Source organism: Diplotaxodon limnothrissa, linkage group LG5 (genome assembly GCF_057381915.1).
Source record: "Diplotaxodon limnothrissa isolate DT_005_m linkage group LG5, D_limnothrissa_male_GT1.1, whole genome shotgun sequence".
Taxonomy (NCBI): domain Eukaryota; kingdom Metazoa; phylum Chordata; class Actinopteri; order Cichliformes; family Cichlidae; genus Diplotaxodon; species Diplotaxodon limnothrissa.
In genome coordinates, this window is record NC_140600.1 from 11,920,404 (window position 1) to 11,937,294 (window position 16,891).

The 16,891-nt window shown below is 41.8% G+C and overlaps 2 protein-coding genes across 3 annotated transcripts; one reads left to right on the forward strand and one right to left on the reverse strand.

Moving 5' to 3' along the window:
* Positions 1-449: 449 nt before the first annotated feature.
* Positions 450-12,269, reverse strand: taf4a (TAF4A RNA polymerase II, TATA box binding protein (TBP)-associated factor). Of its 2 annotated transcripts, XM_085353838.1 has the most exons (16): positions 12,121-12,269; positions 11,061-11,975; positions 10,654-10,787; positions 10,286-10,405; positions 9,062-9,151; positions 7,339-7,461; positions 6,921-7,010; positions 6,580-6,792; positions 5,507-5,648; positions 5,279-5,381; positions 4,847-5,016; positions 3,913-4,043; positions 3,663-3,788; positions 3,426-3,482; positions 3,212-3,334; positions 450-907 (listed from the first exon to the last, which is right to left on the reverse strand). In XM_085353838.1, exons 2-16 carry the CDS (start codon positions 11,836-11,838, stop codon positions 743-745), a joined length of 2,565 nt encoding a protein of 854 aa, XP_085209964.1. In that variant the 5' UTR covers positions 11,839-11,975; positions 12,121-12,269; the 3' UTR covers positions 450-742. The 2 variants fall into 2 exon arrangements, with proteins under 2 accessions (XP_085209964.1, XP_085209963.1); XM_085353837.1 differs by having other exon boundaries at positions 11,061-12,269.
* A 2,618-nt stretch (positions 12,270-14,887) lies between these two features.
* Positions 14,888-16,884, forward strand: LOC146631658 (protein LSM14 homolog B-B-like). The gene is made up of 8 exons (XM_085353839.1): positions 14,888-15,011; positions 15,136-15,303; positions 15,408-15,539; positions 15,662-15,844; positions 15,951-16,028; positions 16,298-16,435; positions 16,517-16,640; positions 16,728-16,884. The coding sequence occupies exons 1-8, from the start codon at positions 14,888-14,890 to the stop codon at positions 16,882-16,884; spliced, it is 1,104 nt and encodes a 367-aa protein (XP_085209965.1).
* The last annotated feature ends 7 nt before the right edge of the window (positions 16,885-16,891 follow it).

The following is a 16,891-nucleotide window of genomic DNA, read 5'->3' on the forward strand; positions in this document are numbered from 1 at the left end:
TTAAGCTACATGAAGCAAATGAGGTGTGACATGAAATTAAATAAATAACTAGACATTAATTTAACCATGAGTTTAGTAAATAAATACAGTGGAGGGAAAAAAAATCAAGTAAAGTTGACAGATATTGAGTGAGCTACGGCTTCATTAGTAACACCGGGGCTTGATTGCTTAGGGATGGCTGTATGGCTTATACATAGGAAGGCAACTCAGTAGGTTACACAGTTTGGAGTTCAAACTAATTCTGCAGAAACCAACACATAAAAATCAATCATCAATAAAATTTCTTGGTGTGTCTAATAAAACAAATGATTTCATTGCTTTCAAGCCTAATATGCATACAAACGTTTAGAAAATAAACTGTACTATGTTACAGTGCATAATTGTACAATATTTCATTTACTCATACAAAAAAAACTTCTTCTTAAAACATATTCTTTTTTTTGCACCATCATGACAAAAGATTAAATAAAAAGGGTCTCGGTCAGTGACTGCTCTGAAAGGAAATAGGCATTATATGAGGAGGGAGGTAGAGAGGCCATCCAATATGGCTACTATTGTATTTCAGGTAATCAGGTGTATCTGATAAACCTTATAATGTGCCAGGTCGCCTTTTCTCCTCCTCTTCACATACAAGAGTCTCTTATGCTCCCTCTCTGTGGTGGGAGCTGTTGGTCTCTCCATACACTTCATTGTCTCCTGCCCGCCCCCTCCTCCTCCTCACCTCTCCTCTTTGACATCAAGCCTATTTGAGAAAGCCCTTGTAGAGGAAATGGGAGCGACTGGTAAATCTCTCATTCTCCAAACAGAAGAGCAGGTCCCTGAGATTGACGCGCGTGATGCGCTGCCGTGTGGGTCTGGAGCCTGATGAAGCAGGCCCACCAGACAGAGAGGGACCTGTTCCCGATCCCTGCAAGATAAGGGAGAGGGGCATAAGAAAGGGAGCGTGTGACATCTGTTACTGGCGGCAGCAGAGTTTAATGACTGAATGGGTTTGCACGTGTTCACATTTATCTGGATATTTTTTAAGCTTTTCTCAGTTAAATAATAATGTTAACCAATATAATATAAGCAGATTAAACAAAGGAGAGAAGTTTATTGCAAGATTCTGAAATTAACCAGAAGAAATAGACTTTTTTTTAACTTTTTGACTGAAAAAAAAAAAAGGTGTAATCGTGTACTGTAAGGCACTGACAATATAAGAGAGATCTAAGTAAACAGACACAAAGTAAAGAAATGATGATAGGATAAACCACTTTCTCAAGGACTGAGATGTTGGCGCTTAGTTAAAATTTTAGAACTTTTTCCCTCAATTAGATCAGGCTGGAAGGTTTTAGAGAAAAACCCTGTGTGCAGGAAGCATAAGGAAGCACTAGTCACAGTGTGAGAAACAACAGTGGCTGTTCCATTGTCTTAAATGAATTTATCTAGTGACCTGTTTACATGTGATCTATCAGTTGACATTGTGCATGAGTGTAATGCTCTGGCTGATTTAATGACAGGTCTTATTCTGTTACTTTCTCAGCAGTGCTCAGATAACTGCTAGCAGGTTTTTGTCAGGCTAGAGTGGACTCTCAGTGACAGCCTGTCACCAAATTAACTTTGTCTGGCTCTAGCGATCTCCGGGGAGAAAAATGGACAGTTATTGCCAATGTTAGCCATTTCTTTATGACAAATATATTATGCAGAAAAAAAAAAATCAGGAGAAGCAAATCTTCTTAATGCACCCAGTGGAATCTGAACACAAGGTAATACGCTATCCATCTGGCACCAGCTATGACATATCCAACCTTTCTACATAACGTCTGTGCCATTGAGTCGTGCGGTCCTCTGTTCTCTTTTTGTTCAAGCACCGTAGCAAATACTGCCCTCCACAAGGAAGTAAACCAAAGTTCTACATAAACTCAAGATGACACGGTCTGTTATTAAGGAGGCTGTCAGATAAACATCCACGACGACTTTCTGACAGGTATTTATACACACATTAATAAATTTATGCACACATTTATACACACAGAGTTTAATTTATAACTATTCATCACATTTACAAGTCTGCCCACTGGCCACTTCATTAAGTACACCTGTTCAACTACTTGCTAACACAACTATTAAATCAGCCAATCATGTGGCAGTAACGCAGTGCGTTAGGAAAGTGGACGTGGTCAAAATGACCTGCTCAGATTCAAACTGAGAATCTGAGTGGGGATGAAATGCGACTGAATTGACTTTGAACTCTGACAGACAGGCTGCTGCTCTGAGTATTTCAGAAACTGATCTTCTGGAATTTTCCAAAACAACCATCTCTGGGGTTTCTACCAGGCAGTCCTCTGGACAAAAATTGTTGCTGCCAGAGAAGAATAGCCACACTGCTTTGAGCTTATAGGAAGGCAACAGTAACTTAAATAAGTACAAGTTACAATCAAGGTATGTAGACAATCATCTCTGAAAGCACAATATACTGAACCTCGATCTAGATGGGCTGCAGCAGCGGAAGCGCACACGGGTGCCACGCCTGTTAGTTAAGAACAGGAAACTGAGGCTACAGTTCACCCAGCCTCACCAAAACTGGACAACAAAAAATTGAAAAGATATCATTCAAATAGTAGGGTCGGAATTTGGTACGAACAACAGGAAAGCATGGATCCATCCAGCTTTCTAGCAACAATTCAGACTGCTGGTGGTGAAATGGAGTGGGGATATTTTCTTGGAACACTTAGGGCCGCAACTGACCATCATTTAAACACCACGTCCTCCCCTTTACAATCACTGTATACTAGGGTCGTGACTGGTGATGGCTCTCTAATCAATCAATGATCTAATTTCCCAACTCATGCAATAAATTAATGTCATTTTTAATATCATTATTCTGAGATTGATAATAAATTAAATCTACCAAGCCACAGTTTGATCTTGCACCCCCAGATATAACCAACGCATGTGCACAGATGCACGCACACACGTCTGGACTTCTGCACACAGACACTGGTCTCTTTCCCCCCACACCGGGCATGTTGTCAGGTTGAACGGGAAGATACAGTAGAACTGTACATGTGATTAAACGTGAACTTCACATCCCGGATGTGCTCACAAACCTGCACTAACTATGTGATGCTATCCTGTCATTATGGCCCAAAACCTTTGAGAAATGTTTTCAACACCTTGCTAAATCTGTGCAAATGAAAAAGACAAAAGAGATTTTCTTGTTTTATGTCACCTCGGCTGAAGCAGAAGAGGACGGTGATTCCAGATTCCTCTTCTTCTTCCTGGGGCCAATGGCTGCCAGAGCTGTCAGGTTGGCCTCCCTTTGTCTCATTTGAGCCAACTCCTGCTGTTGCATCTATACAACACAAACACACACACGCAAATTCATCATACACTACATAAATATAGGGAAACAAACTTTGTGGACAGTCGTCTTTTTATTGTACCTCTTTTGCCTTCTGCTTGAGACGCAGCTGTTCTGGATCCTCTTGCCGAGCTCGAGACTGCAGAAACACAAGAAAGATGCAACAAATTAAACAAAGAAAAAAAAACTAACTAAGAACGCATTGCACGCAGGGAAAAACAACAACAACAAAAAAAACACCTAAGACCACGTGGTGCAAGCACTGAGATCCATTCAACATCAATGTAAGCCTGTAGACAAAATATACTGATATCTGTACCTTAGCTGCCTTCAGGAGGATCTCTCTCTCCTGCTCCTCTTTTCGTTGTTTCTCTAACTGGTCCAACTGCTCGAAGAATTTCAGCTGAGTACGAACATCGCTGCTCTGCTCATGGTTGTTATCCTCCTGCCAAGTGAAAGAGGTGTTAAGATTTTATATTAAATAGGCTGTGTTCCAACTCATTTACTGCAAGACATACCTATCATTTGGACATTAAAACCAAATGGAAAAACATTTTGCGGCTACAAACCTTGAAAGTGATGTTTTTCTGCTGGGCTACTTGGGAGACTTTTTCAAGTAGGTTCTGAAGATGCTGTTGAGCAGCGTGCGAGACGTAGTTCACCACCTCAGGACCGAGTTCTGTTACACCATACCTCCTACCTGGAGCAGAAAAACCACAACAGTGTTATGAGGCTCATAAAACAACAAACGTCGTATTGGATTTTGCAGGCATCTGAGTGCTAAACCACGTGACTTTATCTTGTCTTCCATTTTGGATGTTGATAGTTACAGTGTAGGATAAAGTGAATAAGGCCGCAGTAACACCCACAGTGGTGGGTGACCATCTGGTAGCCATCCATTGTGAGGGAAAAAGACGGGATGAAAGTTGTTGCTCGAGGTTGATTGTACCTGGGAAATCTAGTGCTAAAGCCCCTAGAGACCATTCAATGACTCCTGACAATGATTCGCTCAACAGAAAGCGCTTTGAGTGTTCTGGTAGAATAGAAAAGCTCTATATAAGAACCGGACCATTCACCATTTACCTCACAAGATGGCAAAAACCTTGCAGTTACTTTGGTCACTAGCAGACTTCCACGCAACACTTTCCAGCTACTTTCCGAGCTACAGTATAACTGTGGAAAGTAACTGGAAATGTTGGCTCCAACACAAAGGCAAACCTTTTACTTTGAAGGAGAACATTGTCTAGTCTGCTTGACTAGTACTTAGAAAGTATTTGCAGACAAGTCGGCAAACTTCAGGCATTTTTGGCGTTCTAGTAGCTTATCATAAGAAAGATTTTAGTGCAGCACCCTGCTTGTGACCATTGTCAACCTTCCAGGAAATACTTGCAAACCACTCAGGGAATGCACATTTTTCGTTTGCAAATGGCACTTGTATTACATCCAATGTGGTGGACAGCTCAAAGAATGTCAGCATCACTTGAGAAACCTGTAGTGTCTCACCGATCTCAAGCATTTTCCTCTGCAGTACGGCACAGGAGAGAAACGCTTCGTCCTTACAGGAATGCGTCACCGCTCCCACTGTAATGGAATTGGTGGCGAGGATATTGGCGCTCTCTTCTGACAGGTTCACTCCGGCCATGGAGGCTACGTCATTGATGTCATCATCATCTCTGTCAATAGACAGCAAGTAAAAAAATTCATCATGAAATTCATTCATGAAATATGGCGCACAATACTAAGACTTCAAAACTATCAATTCAATTTTTAATCCCGTTTAGAGCCAGCTAGAGTTTTTGAAGCAATGAAAAGATGCATTGACATTTACTTAAGCCTTTAATTATTACTTAACTATAGTTGCTGGTTTTCATCTTTCATGTAAACCTTTTGTTGATAACAAACAAAACTAGAAGGACTCATTTAAATGTCACTTACTTGAAAGTACCACCCGCCTCTTTGAGCTTGTTTTTTTGAGCTGGGGTCAAGGCTGCAACAAGGACTTGTTTAGAACCAGGCGGCCCCTCTGGCCTCAGGGGAACTAGCAGGGACAAAACAGATTAAGTACATTGACTCACAAAAAAACAAATACTGCGAATCACCCAATAAAAGGTGCACATGCACAAATACACACATTCAGAAGTGTTGTTAGACTGACATCCTCACCTGGTTGTAGCTCCTTAAGGTGGACCTGCTGCTGTCCCAGCACGATGTGACTAGGGGCCTGATTCCTGAGAGTCATCACGGGGGTTGTCGGAAAGGTTACCTGAGGTCTCAGAAGTGCTCTTTGCTGCTGAGGCTGGAGAACCTGAAAGGGTAAAAGTTGAAAAGTATTATATTGTACGCTGTATTATTGTTATTAAGTAAATAGTGAAACTCCTTCAGAACTTCTTGCCATCTCATTTTTACTTCACACATCTGTTAGATAAAGCCTAATGTAGCAGTGGTGACTGACTGGACTTTTTTAAGACATTTCTTGAAGACGTTTAACCTCTCATCTGAGAAGTTTCTTTAGTTTCATGAGAGGAAAAACGTCTTCAAGAAATGTCTTAAAGAAGTCCAGTCGCTTTTCTTTCCAAGCTTCTTAGGTTACCATGACCTGGATGACTGAGAACCTTCACAGACATATTGAATATTTTGTAGTGTAGAATTTCTGAAACCGTTCTAGATGAGACTTCTACATTACTCTGCTGCTAGTCTGAGTAAACTATGCAGAATTCTCTCAGATTTACTGGGTGGCTTCTCCCACCTTTCTGCCCAGTTCATTCATTGGTGCACTACAACATCAATAACCAAATAGCCATTAAATATGATGTGTGCAAGTCAGCAGTGATCAGATGCTTGGAGACTCTTTTAGCCTTTATCTTCACCATGCTTGGCAATGCTTTGGTCCTTTATTCCTTAAACAACTCTTTTCTTTTGGTGAACACAGTGATACTAAACAGCTAAATGAGGTCTTCTCCCCATTTAAATAGGTGGAATGCCAGATTTTAGGATCGTCTGCTAATTAGCACCTCATCTAATAAGTATCAATATTACTTCAAAGACTTTTTGGAGCAGAATAAGCAAGAATTCAGAAGTCAAGAAAACATCATTTCTGTGTGTAGAGGTTTCAGTTTCAATGCTCTACAGAAAGAACGCAGCATTTATTCAGTGAGGTGTAACGTCAATTAAACATCTTGTAACATCTAACTGGAACAAGAGCTACCTGAGTCAACATCTAAATGAATTTTACTTACCAGTGAGGGCATTTGTCCTGGTTTGTTAATGCCTGGCTGGAGCAGGGGCCTACTGACTGGTGTAGGAAGGCGAGGGGCTGGGCTACCGAGGACCACTGTAGTAGGAGTGGTAGAGGTGGAGGAGACTGAACCTGAGGCTGGCTGGGCGAGCTGACTCTGCTGGATGAAAGCTGCTGAGTCTGGGGTGAGCTGCCTCAAAGCTGGGAGGCTTCTCTAAAAAATGAAGACAGTTGGACAAATATTACCCTTACAATACCCTTATGTACAAACTTAAAGGAAATGCACACACAAAGCCTCGCATTTTAATGGTCACTGTAAAAAGATGCAATAATTATACTTACCTTGAGGAAAGGCACAAGATAAGGTTGGGGTGAGGAGTTGAGCTCTTTGTACAATCTGCTGGTGAACTCTTCAGCTTCCAGTTTGCCCTCCTAATAAAACACAATAACATAATGACAGCTGAATGTGGGTGACTGTACCGTCTGTGTGTCCAATCTAAAACACAATCCAGGAGTTTTTACACAAAAAATACATTCAGAATCACTTCCAAAAGGTCTCTCTTTCTCTTTTTTGAGTTGTATACATAGGTGGTATGTATGTGTTTGATGTGCACCCACATCAAACCCATCCTATCCCCTCCTGCCTGCCTGCTTCTCTTAGAAAATGAATCTCATACTAGTGGGTGTTTCTCTCTATTTAAAAAGCTTATGATGCATTTTGTAATGATATCAGTGTGGAGAGAGCCTCAGGTTTACTCACTAGCAGATCCTTGACCAGCTCCCTAACAGTGGCTGCAGTTTCTGTGGATTGCTTTCCACTGGATGCCAGCTTGATCAGTGTGGAGAGGAAGTTCTTGCATTTTTTCACATTCTCAATTGTCTCCTGCCAAAAAGGAAACAGAAAAACCCAATTAAACCCAATTTAAAAAAAAACAACAACATTCTGTTATACACCACAGTAACTTTAAAAAAAAATGAAAAAATACACTACAATAATGTGCAAGTCGTCTTTTCTTTAGTCCTCATTTCTTTACATTTTGCCAGGAAAATGTGTGCTGTGATTTATTAAAATGTGGAAATTCAATATTTGGAATGACCGCCTTTTATTCTTCAACACAGCCTGAGCTCTAAGGTAAGCTTTCTTGTCAACTCTTAAGTAGTCTTCAGGAATAGTTCTCCGCTTCTTTGAATGTTGGCTTTTTGTTCTGTTCTGTAGAGATGATCCCACACTGCTTTAATAATGTAAACCTCCAAGCTCTGGAGAGGCCATGACTGATGGTTCCAAGTGTTCCTCTATCCAGGTATACTCTGGGATTATTATCACGCCGAGTATATATTGATGACAAATTAAACCTAAAATTTTGATTCATGACTCCATAAAACCTCACAAATTTGACATACACTAAATTGCCAAAGGTCTTCACATGCATATGAACCAGAATGATATCCCATTCCTAATCTATAGAGTTTAATATGCAGCTATAGCAGCTTTAACTCTTCAGAGAAGACTTTCCACAAAGTTTAGGAGAATTATGGACATTTTTGACTTTTTTCCAAAAGTGGATTTGTGAGGTCATTAATGTTGGACAAGAAGTCCTGGCTCAGTCTCTGTTCTAATTCATCCCAAAGGTGTTCTGTTAGGTTGAGGTCAGGACTCTGTGCAGGGCAGTCAAGTTTGTCCACACCAAACTCACTCATCCATGTCTTTATGGACCTTGCTTTGTACACTGATGCGCAGTCATTTTGAAACTGTTCCCACAAAGTTGAGAGCATGGCTTAGTGCTGCCACTCTTTTGTCCTCCACTTGTCCAGTTTCCAGACGTTTTTTTAGGGCACACTACACCGTATGTCTGGTTTTTAAGTTCAGGTAAGCTGTAAGCTACCGTTCTGGGAATCACCTTGTTGCTGTTAAAGTACTATTTTATGCCTGTCAAACTTTTCTGATCTTTGACATTTTTTCTAGAGTCAACTAAAAGAACTGGGAAGAAATGATGTATTTCCGTGGCAAGCTGCTAGTAAAAAAATGCCCAAATATACAATTTAAAATCAGTTCTTTGTCAGGTTGTGTGTTATGTATAGACAAAACACTGGTTCATCCATTGAGTTAGGTGCTTTTTAAAAATCCTTGAATGGTTTATAAATCAGTGTTAAGTGGCTTAAAAAAAGAAGAAGAAAACATTTCCCTCTTAAAATGATTAAGTCCAAGGACTGGAATGAGTGAAAAGCAGACAATGTCCAAAGAAAAACTTTGAAAGACCCTCAGAAAGCCTCAAGAACTATTGCTGAAGACCACTTGAAAAATGACAAGAAAATCTGGCGCCTTGTAAGCAAAAGATAAAGAAATGAGGGATGACTCAAGACCTTTGCAGTAATTATATGTCTAATAGAGTAAATGCATCACATGAAGTATTATAAACTCTACAATACACAGCAAAGCACAGTCATCCAACTCCATTCGATCTATTGCAATTGACACAACTCACTTTACTGAATGCTACTGAGGTAACTGTGGTCCCAGCTGTTTGGCTCACTGTCCTAGAGGTCATTCCGGGTACTGCTGCCCCAACTGAGCTCTGAAAAAGGATAAAGTTATGTCATTTGGATTGCTGAACTGTTTCAAAGACAGCTATTTGCATCATTAGAGAACAGTATGAGATTTAAAGCCATTTCACAGTTGCTCAAGTAAATCATTCAATCTTCAGGTTTATATAAGGAAACAGGTGCACTTCTCTTGCAGCGTCTCAGCTGGGCGCTCTTCCTTAAAAGAATAATTTCAGTTTGCTGCTTCACTAAGATATTACTGAAAGTCTGGACACCAATAACCATTGTTCTTTTTTTGTCGTTCATTACTAGTTTAGAATTTGCAGAGATATTTCTGCGTGTGTTAACACATAACTTCCCAGGTCGAACAAGGTCCACAAGTGCCAGATTTCCCAATGCCATGCATGACTAACTCAGTGTGATAACTGGTTATAACTGGTGAGCAACCTCACTGTACATCATCCCACATAGATGGAAGCGAAACGACAAAGCTGAAGGTAAAATGACAGTAATCCTAGTACAGAAGTCATTTCTCTTAAACTTAATAAAGTGAGTAATAAGCAAATGTCACATTTGTAGATTCGTGTTTGCCAGTGAAACAGCTGTAATCATTAAAATAAGAAAAAAAGACTTCACACTCTGACTCAAATGCACTTAAGAGAAATGACTTGATATTTTTCCCTCTCTTTTCTCTATTAAAGCTCAACGTGACCACTGAAAAACAGTCCTGCAGTAGCATTTGTATAACAGTCCATGAAAGTAAACATTAAGCCAAACTACTAGAATTGTGCTTTCTAACTGCTTTTACACCCAATATAATATTGACTTAATAGCAGTCATTCTGGCATAAAGTAGCAATTAAGTAAACTAAATCTTGCATATAGACATCTAAAAGTAAAATCCATAACATAAATTGTTCGCATTTTGTATAAACACAATAACTTCTAATTAAAAAGCAATTGGGGGGTTTAAAAGCATTCCCTATACACAACAAACAGACGATTCTCAAAACACTGTAACTTAAGTAGGTTTCCATTGTATGGCCTATGTGCCTGAAAATATCATGCTCTGAATATTATTTCGTGTCTCTAGCTCACACGCTATTACAAAGAAAATACTGCAAAGCAGTCACATCAGAAATCAAATATGTTTCGCTGCCAACCGACCTGAAGGATAGGTGGTCTGTGAAGAGTAGTGGTTGCAGTCAGTGATGCAGGAGCTGGACCGCCTGGTCGGATGATGGTGCTGGGAGTCACTTGTCTGCTGATGACAGTGTTTCCAGGAGCCTAAGTGGCAAAAAGCAAAAGTTGACGAGCAACATCCAAGTCTATAAAAAGTTAAAATGCATGAATCTTGCAGCTTTACAAGGCTTAAGACCAATAATAAGATCCACAATGCTGCTCCCCATGTACTGCAAGTTATGCAATCCAATAGTCTGCTCAACAGGTGTTTTCATCAACTGTGTGCAGGCTGAACGTGGCCTGAGTCACTAATATGAAGTGAAAGATAATTGTTGTGAAAATGATGTTCTTACCTGGCCTGGAGGCACATTCGTTGGTGTAGTGGCCCGAGGTGCCAGGTCTCCCTGCGCCTGGGCTTGCATCTGGGCCAAAGCCTGCTGAGGAATCATCAGCAGCTGCCCACTGTCACTCCGTACAAGCACCATTCCTGACACCCGTCAAAAAAAGAGAAAAAAAGAAAACAGAAAATAACATACTATAAACATCAACATAATAACAGTAACCAGCAAATAACAAATGAGCAAATTAGTGTGACTTAAAGACTTCAGTGTGCTTCTCGTAGTAAGTCTGAGGGCACGCAAGTACTATATATACTGTCCTGGGATAACATTGTTGCAATCGTTCAGAAAGACAAAAAAGGAACTAGACTGGTGACTCAGTTAAGTGTGAAACAAATGCCTTATCAACTAACTCCACTCACCCGGTGGAAGCTGGATGTTATGGATACTGGGTTGTCCCGGTGTAGCCTGGGGTAGCCTTGGGGCCAGCATCTGAGGTGCCAGAGCTCGGATTCCGCCAGTAGCGGCAGCTGCCGCCGCAGAAGTCCGGGGAACGGCGACGGCGCCGGGAGTGACAGTAGGCTGCGGTGCCGACTCTGTTATTGTTGTGGGTGGCTCTGCCTTGATGATGTGCGTCCCCGCGCTGATGGCCACAGAACTGGAAGGCTGGCCGTTGTTTAAAAGTGGAGTTTGCATGCCGATACCTGTCTGACTCGATGCACTGGCCGCCACAGAAGGGCTCGCGCTATTGTTTCCATTCAAAACTGCACCCGACCCAACGGTTTGCATAGGCGTCCTGACGAGTGTCACAGTGGGTCCCGTTGCTTGGCTCACAGGCTGAGCTGAAGCCACAACGCTCTGAGAGTTCATGAGCGGGGTCTGAATTACACTGTTTGAAGAGGGGGGCATGGTGACACCGGCCAGCCCTTTTGACAACACTGGTCCACTGTTGACAGCTGTGACAGATATCGCAGCGCTGCTGCTGCTACCAGTGCCACTTGTCACTATCGTCCCCCTGAGAGTGGCAGCGTTTCCTGAATTGTGAGAGTTCATAGTTTGGCTCCCATTGAAAGTCTGCGCCGAGTATGAGCCCACTTTCCCCTGATGATTAGGGAGAAAAGTTACGCCGCTACTAACGGCAGGTGTTTTGCCAGGGTCGTGTCCCGTGTTGGAGTCCGTGCTGGCCGTCGATGCGTCCATAGCTGAACCATGGGGAGCTCGTTATGTAGAGACCCCCCACACTTCAACTTGTTTAACAAGGCGCACAAACAATCTTGAATGCAATGGGGCAAGACTATGTCACAGTTGCTGCTTTTCTCTGTCAGCTCCGGCGATCGCTTTCCGTTTACAGTAGGAGAGACAAAGAGAAAAACAACATTAGTAGTTTACAGCGTACCTGCTTTAGCAATCGTCTTGACCAAGTCCCAGCTGGGCATTAGCTCGAGCTACCCCCTTGTCCCGGAACTATAGCCATGTAATTACCGGCAGCCTCGTCCCTAACCCAGTGGTTGTTGTGACACAAGAACGACAGTTGTGAGTCTACAGAACGTGCAGAATGACAAACTACCGCTTTATTCACCCCTGTGAGTAACAAGAGCTCTTCCAGCGGGCCAGAGCCAACCGCCATCTTCACACTCTTGCGAGCTTGTGAAAAGTGAGGTACTTACCGACTGACGTGCGCTTGCGCACAACAGCTAAAAGTCTCCGAGCAGGGACTTCTGAGAGCTGTGATTGGCTGCTCCACGTGTAAAAGGCGGTACCAATGGCTTCAGCTGTCATTCCAGGGGCTGCTCGAGACGGAACAACATCGTATCGGAGATAATCTGTTTTCGTCAAATGTTACACTGTCAGTGATGTGTTTACACTAACACGATAACTATTCGGCTGAAGAATTTCAATATGTGTCGTTTGGTAGAAGAATAATTGGGTTTGCGACAAGCTAACAAACCGAATTTAACAGGTTATTCGCGCTCGGTGCGCTGTGCAAGATGGCTGCAGTGTTATAGCCGAGTGAAGTTGCTGTTGTGATGAGGCGTTTGAGGGCGCCCCACCCTGCTTTAGAGAGGAAATGTACAGTGCAGTCAGCCAGTCATGGGATTTAGAACTTCTTTTTTTTTGTTTTTTTTTAAGCGTACCGACTGCTATGAATGCCAGCGAAAGAGCAAAGTTTGTTTTGCTTTCATTTTTGTGTTGAAATAAAGATCCAGACGTGCAGCCGTTTTCCTTTCCAAAAATTATTCAGCAACTTTGGCAGCAAACTCACAATGACTCAAACATGATAATTATTTCCACGTTTCGTGGGGTTTTTTGTTTGTTTTGTTGTTGTTGTTTTTAAGGATTTAAGTTGCTCCAAAATTTAAAAGGGAGAATAATTTATAAAAAATAATATTTTTCCTTTTAATATTTTAATACAGTCTAAATGTTTTATTTTAAATTTTGTTCTGACCTCCAAAAGAAAAAAATATATATCTTTAATTATTTGTAAGCAGCTGGAGTAATGTTATAAAGTTTTATTTATATATTTTTCAGTTTGATAAATTACATGTCATATACAATCACCATTATTAGGAACACCTTGCTTGTTCTGGGTTCGACCCTGTTTTTACCTTCAGAGTTGTCAAATTCTTTGTGGCACAGATTGAACATGGTGCTGGAAACATTCTTCAGGCTTTGGGCCCATATTGATGTAGCATCACAAAGTCACTGCAGATTTGCAGACTGCACATCCACACTGTGAAGCTCCCACTCCAGCACATCCCAGATGTCATGTATTGGGTTGGGATCTGGTGACTGTGGAGGCAATCTGAGACCAATGAACCCATTGTAATGTTTAAGAAACTAGTTTGAGATTATTTGAGCTTTAAGCAGTTTCTTATCCTGCTGGAACCATTAGAAGACTATACCTTCAGTATGTGATCATAAGGGAATGGACATGGTAAATAATGATATTCAGGTAGTCTGTAAAAAACATGCTCAACTGGTACTAAGAGACCCAAAGTGTGCCAAAAAATATCCCCCACACCAGTACACCAGCAGAAACAACTACAAGGCTAGATGGATTCATGGTGCAGCAGAAACTGAGCCTCATGCAATGTTTTTTTTTCGCAGTTTTTCATTGTCCACTTGTAGTGTGTGTATTCTAGCCTCAGTTTTTTGTTCTTAGTTTACAGGAGTGGCATCCGGTGTGGTCATCTGCTGCTGTAGCCCATCCCCTTCGAGGTTTGAGGTGTGTTGTACATGCACTCTTCTGCATACTCTAATTGCAATGAGTGGTTATTTGAGTTACTGTTGCCATCCCATCAGCTCAAAGCAGTCTGGCCATTCACCTCTGACCGCTAGGATCACCAAGGCGTTTTTTGGTTTCTTCCTTTTTGTTTTTTCTCAGAGGACTGCCACCAACTGGCTATTTTCTCTTTGCAGACCATTCCCTGTAAATCCTGGAGATAGTTGTGAGGGAAAATCCCAGATCAGGCCACACTCCAGCACCACCAACCATGCTACGTTCAAAGCCACTTGAACATCAGTAGGTCATTTTGACCATGTTTACATGCCTAAATTCATTAGGGTGCAGCCATGAAATTAGTTGAACAGATGTACCTATCAAAGTGGCCAGTAAGCTGGTATATATTAGTATGTATATCAGGGGTTGGGAACTCCAGGCCTCAAGGGCCGGTGTCCTGCAGGTTTTAGATGTGTCCTTGATTCAACACAGCTGATTTAAATGGCTAAATTACCTTATCAGCATGTCTTGGAAGTTCTCCAGAGGCCTGGTAATGAACTAATCATTTGATTCAGGTTTGTTGACCCAGGGTGATAGCTAAAACCTGCAGGACACTGGCCCTCAAGGCCTGGAGTTCCCCTACCCCTGATGTGTATGTTTATTGAAGTTAAACGATCCTGTCCTATACCATAACGACAGCAAAACAAATTTTTAACCACTAGCTGCTGGTGAGTTTGTTAGTGGATACCTCAGATCTGTTTGGGCTTAGCGTTTAACACCAGTAAGCCCGCTTCCAGTTTTACTTAGTTTAACTCCACGCTCTTGCTTTTGTAACTAGCGGTGTATGCCGACTGAGTAAAGAAACTACCCCCGTTTTACACACAGCCGCAAAGAGGTGCAGCCCTGCCAATCTTATAAAGTGCACAGGTGCTTTCCATCATGCACACTGTGGATTAGTTAAGGTGTGTGTGGCGTGGCTTCTCACTCCGTAGGTGAAGTTTGAGCTGAAAGCATATTTTTACTGCAAGCATGAGTGCCGGAGGAACTCCTTACATTGGCAGTAAAATAAGTTTAATATCCAAGGCACAGATTCGTTATGAGGGCATTTTGTCTTCTGTGGACACAGACAGGTCCACAGTTGCTTTAGCAAAAGGTAGGTTGATGCTTTACAGGATGTGGCTCGAGGCTGTGTTTCTCAGTTAAGTCTTAAACAAAATTTGCTGCAGTTTAAAAAACAGCTGACTTGCTTTATGTCACTTCAACATATATTTTCCCAGTTAAATCTTACGGCACTGAAGACCGGCACACAGTTAGACCAGTGCCGCCCAAAGATGAAGTTTATGAATTCATAATCTTCAGGGGCAGTGACATAAAAGATATTACTGTGTCTGAGCCACCAAAACCACACCATGGACTTCCTCGGGACCCTGCTATTGTTCAGGTGAGTAGGTGAAGGAGATTCAACTTAATTTTTTCCTCACTGTAGATTTATTTGAAATTGATAGAAAGTTTTGCAAAAGTTCATTTTTGTCTTTATTGTTGTGGGATCAGTCATCAATTGGCAGCTCCTCTGCAATGTATCACCCACGCTGGAGTCCTTACAGAGACATGATGCCCACCTACAATCAGCTGGCTGCTAGCTCTCTACTCAACCAGCAGTACAGTGCAGCACTGGGACTAGGTACAGAGTTCTTCTCAATATAACAGAGGATTTGTTATATATTTATGTTTGTGTAAATCTGGGTTTCCAGCATGGAAAATGGTCTTGCACCACTAGGCTTCTTTGTGCCCTCTCAATTCTAGGACTTTCAGGCCAAGCCAGAAGAGCCCCTATGGTTGAACAGGCTGTCCAGACCATGCCTTTGGTCAGTGCTGCACAGAAAAAGGGAAAGACTACAACCCAGCCACAGAACAAACCGCTGGTGCGTCCAGTTCAGCGGTCTGGACAGGCTGGTGCCCAGGTTCAAAAAGAGAATATACCCACCAGTAAGTGGACTTTAACAGTGAACATTTACTTTAACATCAGTTGACTTCATTGCACTGCTTTTAAGTCCACCACGATAAAAAGAAAGATTATCATATATCATTTTAGGACAGGCACCATCTCAGCCAAGTGCTGCCTCAGCTGAAGGCCAAAATACAGGAAACCAGAAACTAAGGCAGAGACAAGGTATCCACATTTAAAATGTGCATTGTGAGCTGCTAATTCCTGAATGGCAGTAGGTTTGCTTGACTCTTTCTGCATGAAAATTAACTGCAATTATATTTATAAAACCAAATTTTGCCCATCTGCCTGGAAGCATTAAATTACAAAATGAAATGTCTCATACTAGATGAACTGGTTTGAGAACCAGTTTTAACGGGTGTGTTGTTTTTTTTTTTGTTTGTTTTGTTTGTTTTTTTAAAATTTCCCCTTCCCCTCTAAATGCTTATTTGCAGGCAGCCGCAGGTCCAGGAACAGAAGCAGAGGCCAACTAATAGTGAAAAACACAAAGGCTTCAACTTTGGCATTTGAGTCAGATTTTGATTTTGAAAGTGCAAATGCTCAGTTTAAAGATCTTACGAAGCAAAATGTTGGTATGTTTTAAAGATCACCAATCAATTCAGTTTTATTTGAGGTGACAGAAACTGAGCTGAGTATATACATGTATTTTGCAGTTGATAAGGAGTCTTGGGAGACCCAGGATAGCCCTCCTGAACAGGAGGAGGAGCCTCTCAGAGATAAGTACTATGACAAAGCCAAGTGTTTCTTTGATAACGTCTCATCAGACCTCAAGCCCAGGTGACCTAAACAGTTTATTTGTAATATTTGTTTTGTGAAGCTCTGTAATATACTTACTCCCACCCTACAAAAAACTGTGCGTTTTAGGAGGACCACCTGGGCTGAGGAGAAAAAGTTGAACATAGAAACATTTGGAGTTCCTGGTCGCTTCCTGAGAGGCAGAGGATTCAGGGGGCGTGGACGCAGAGGGCTGAATGCCACTGAGCAGCGAGCGCTTCCAAAAGTTGGTAGTGGCAGAGTGTGAAGGATTT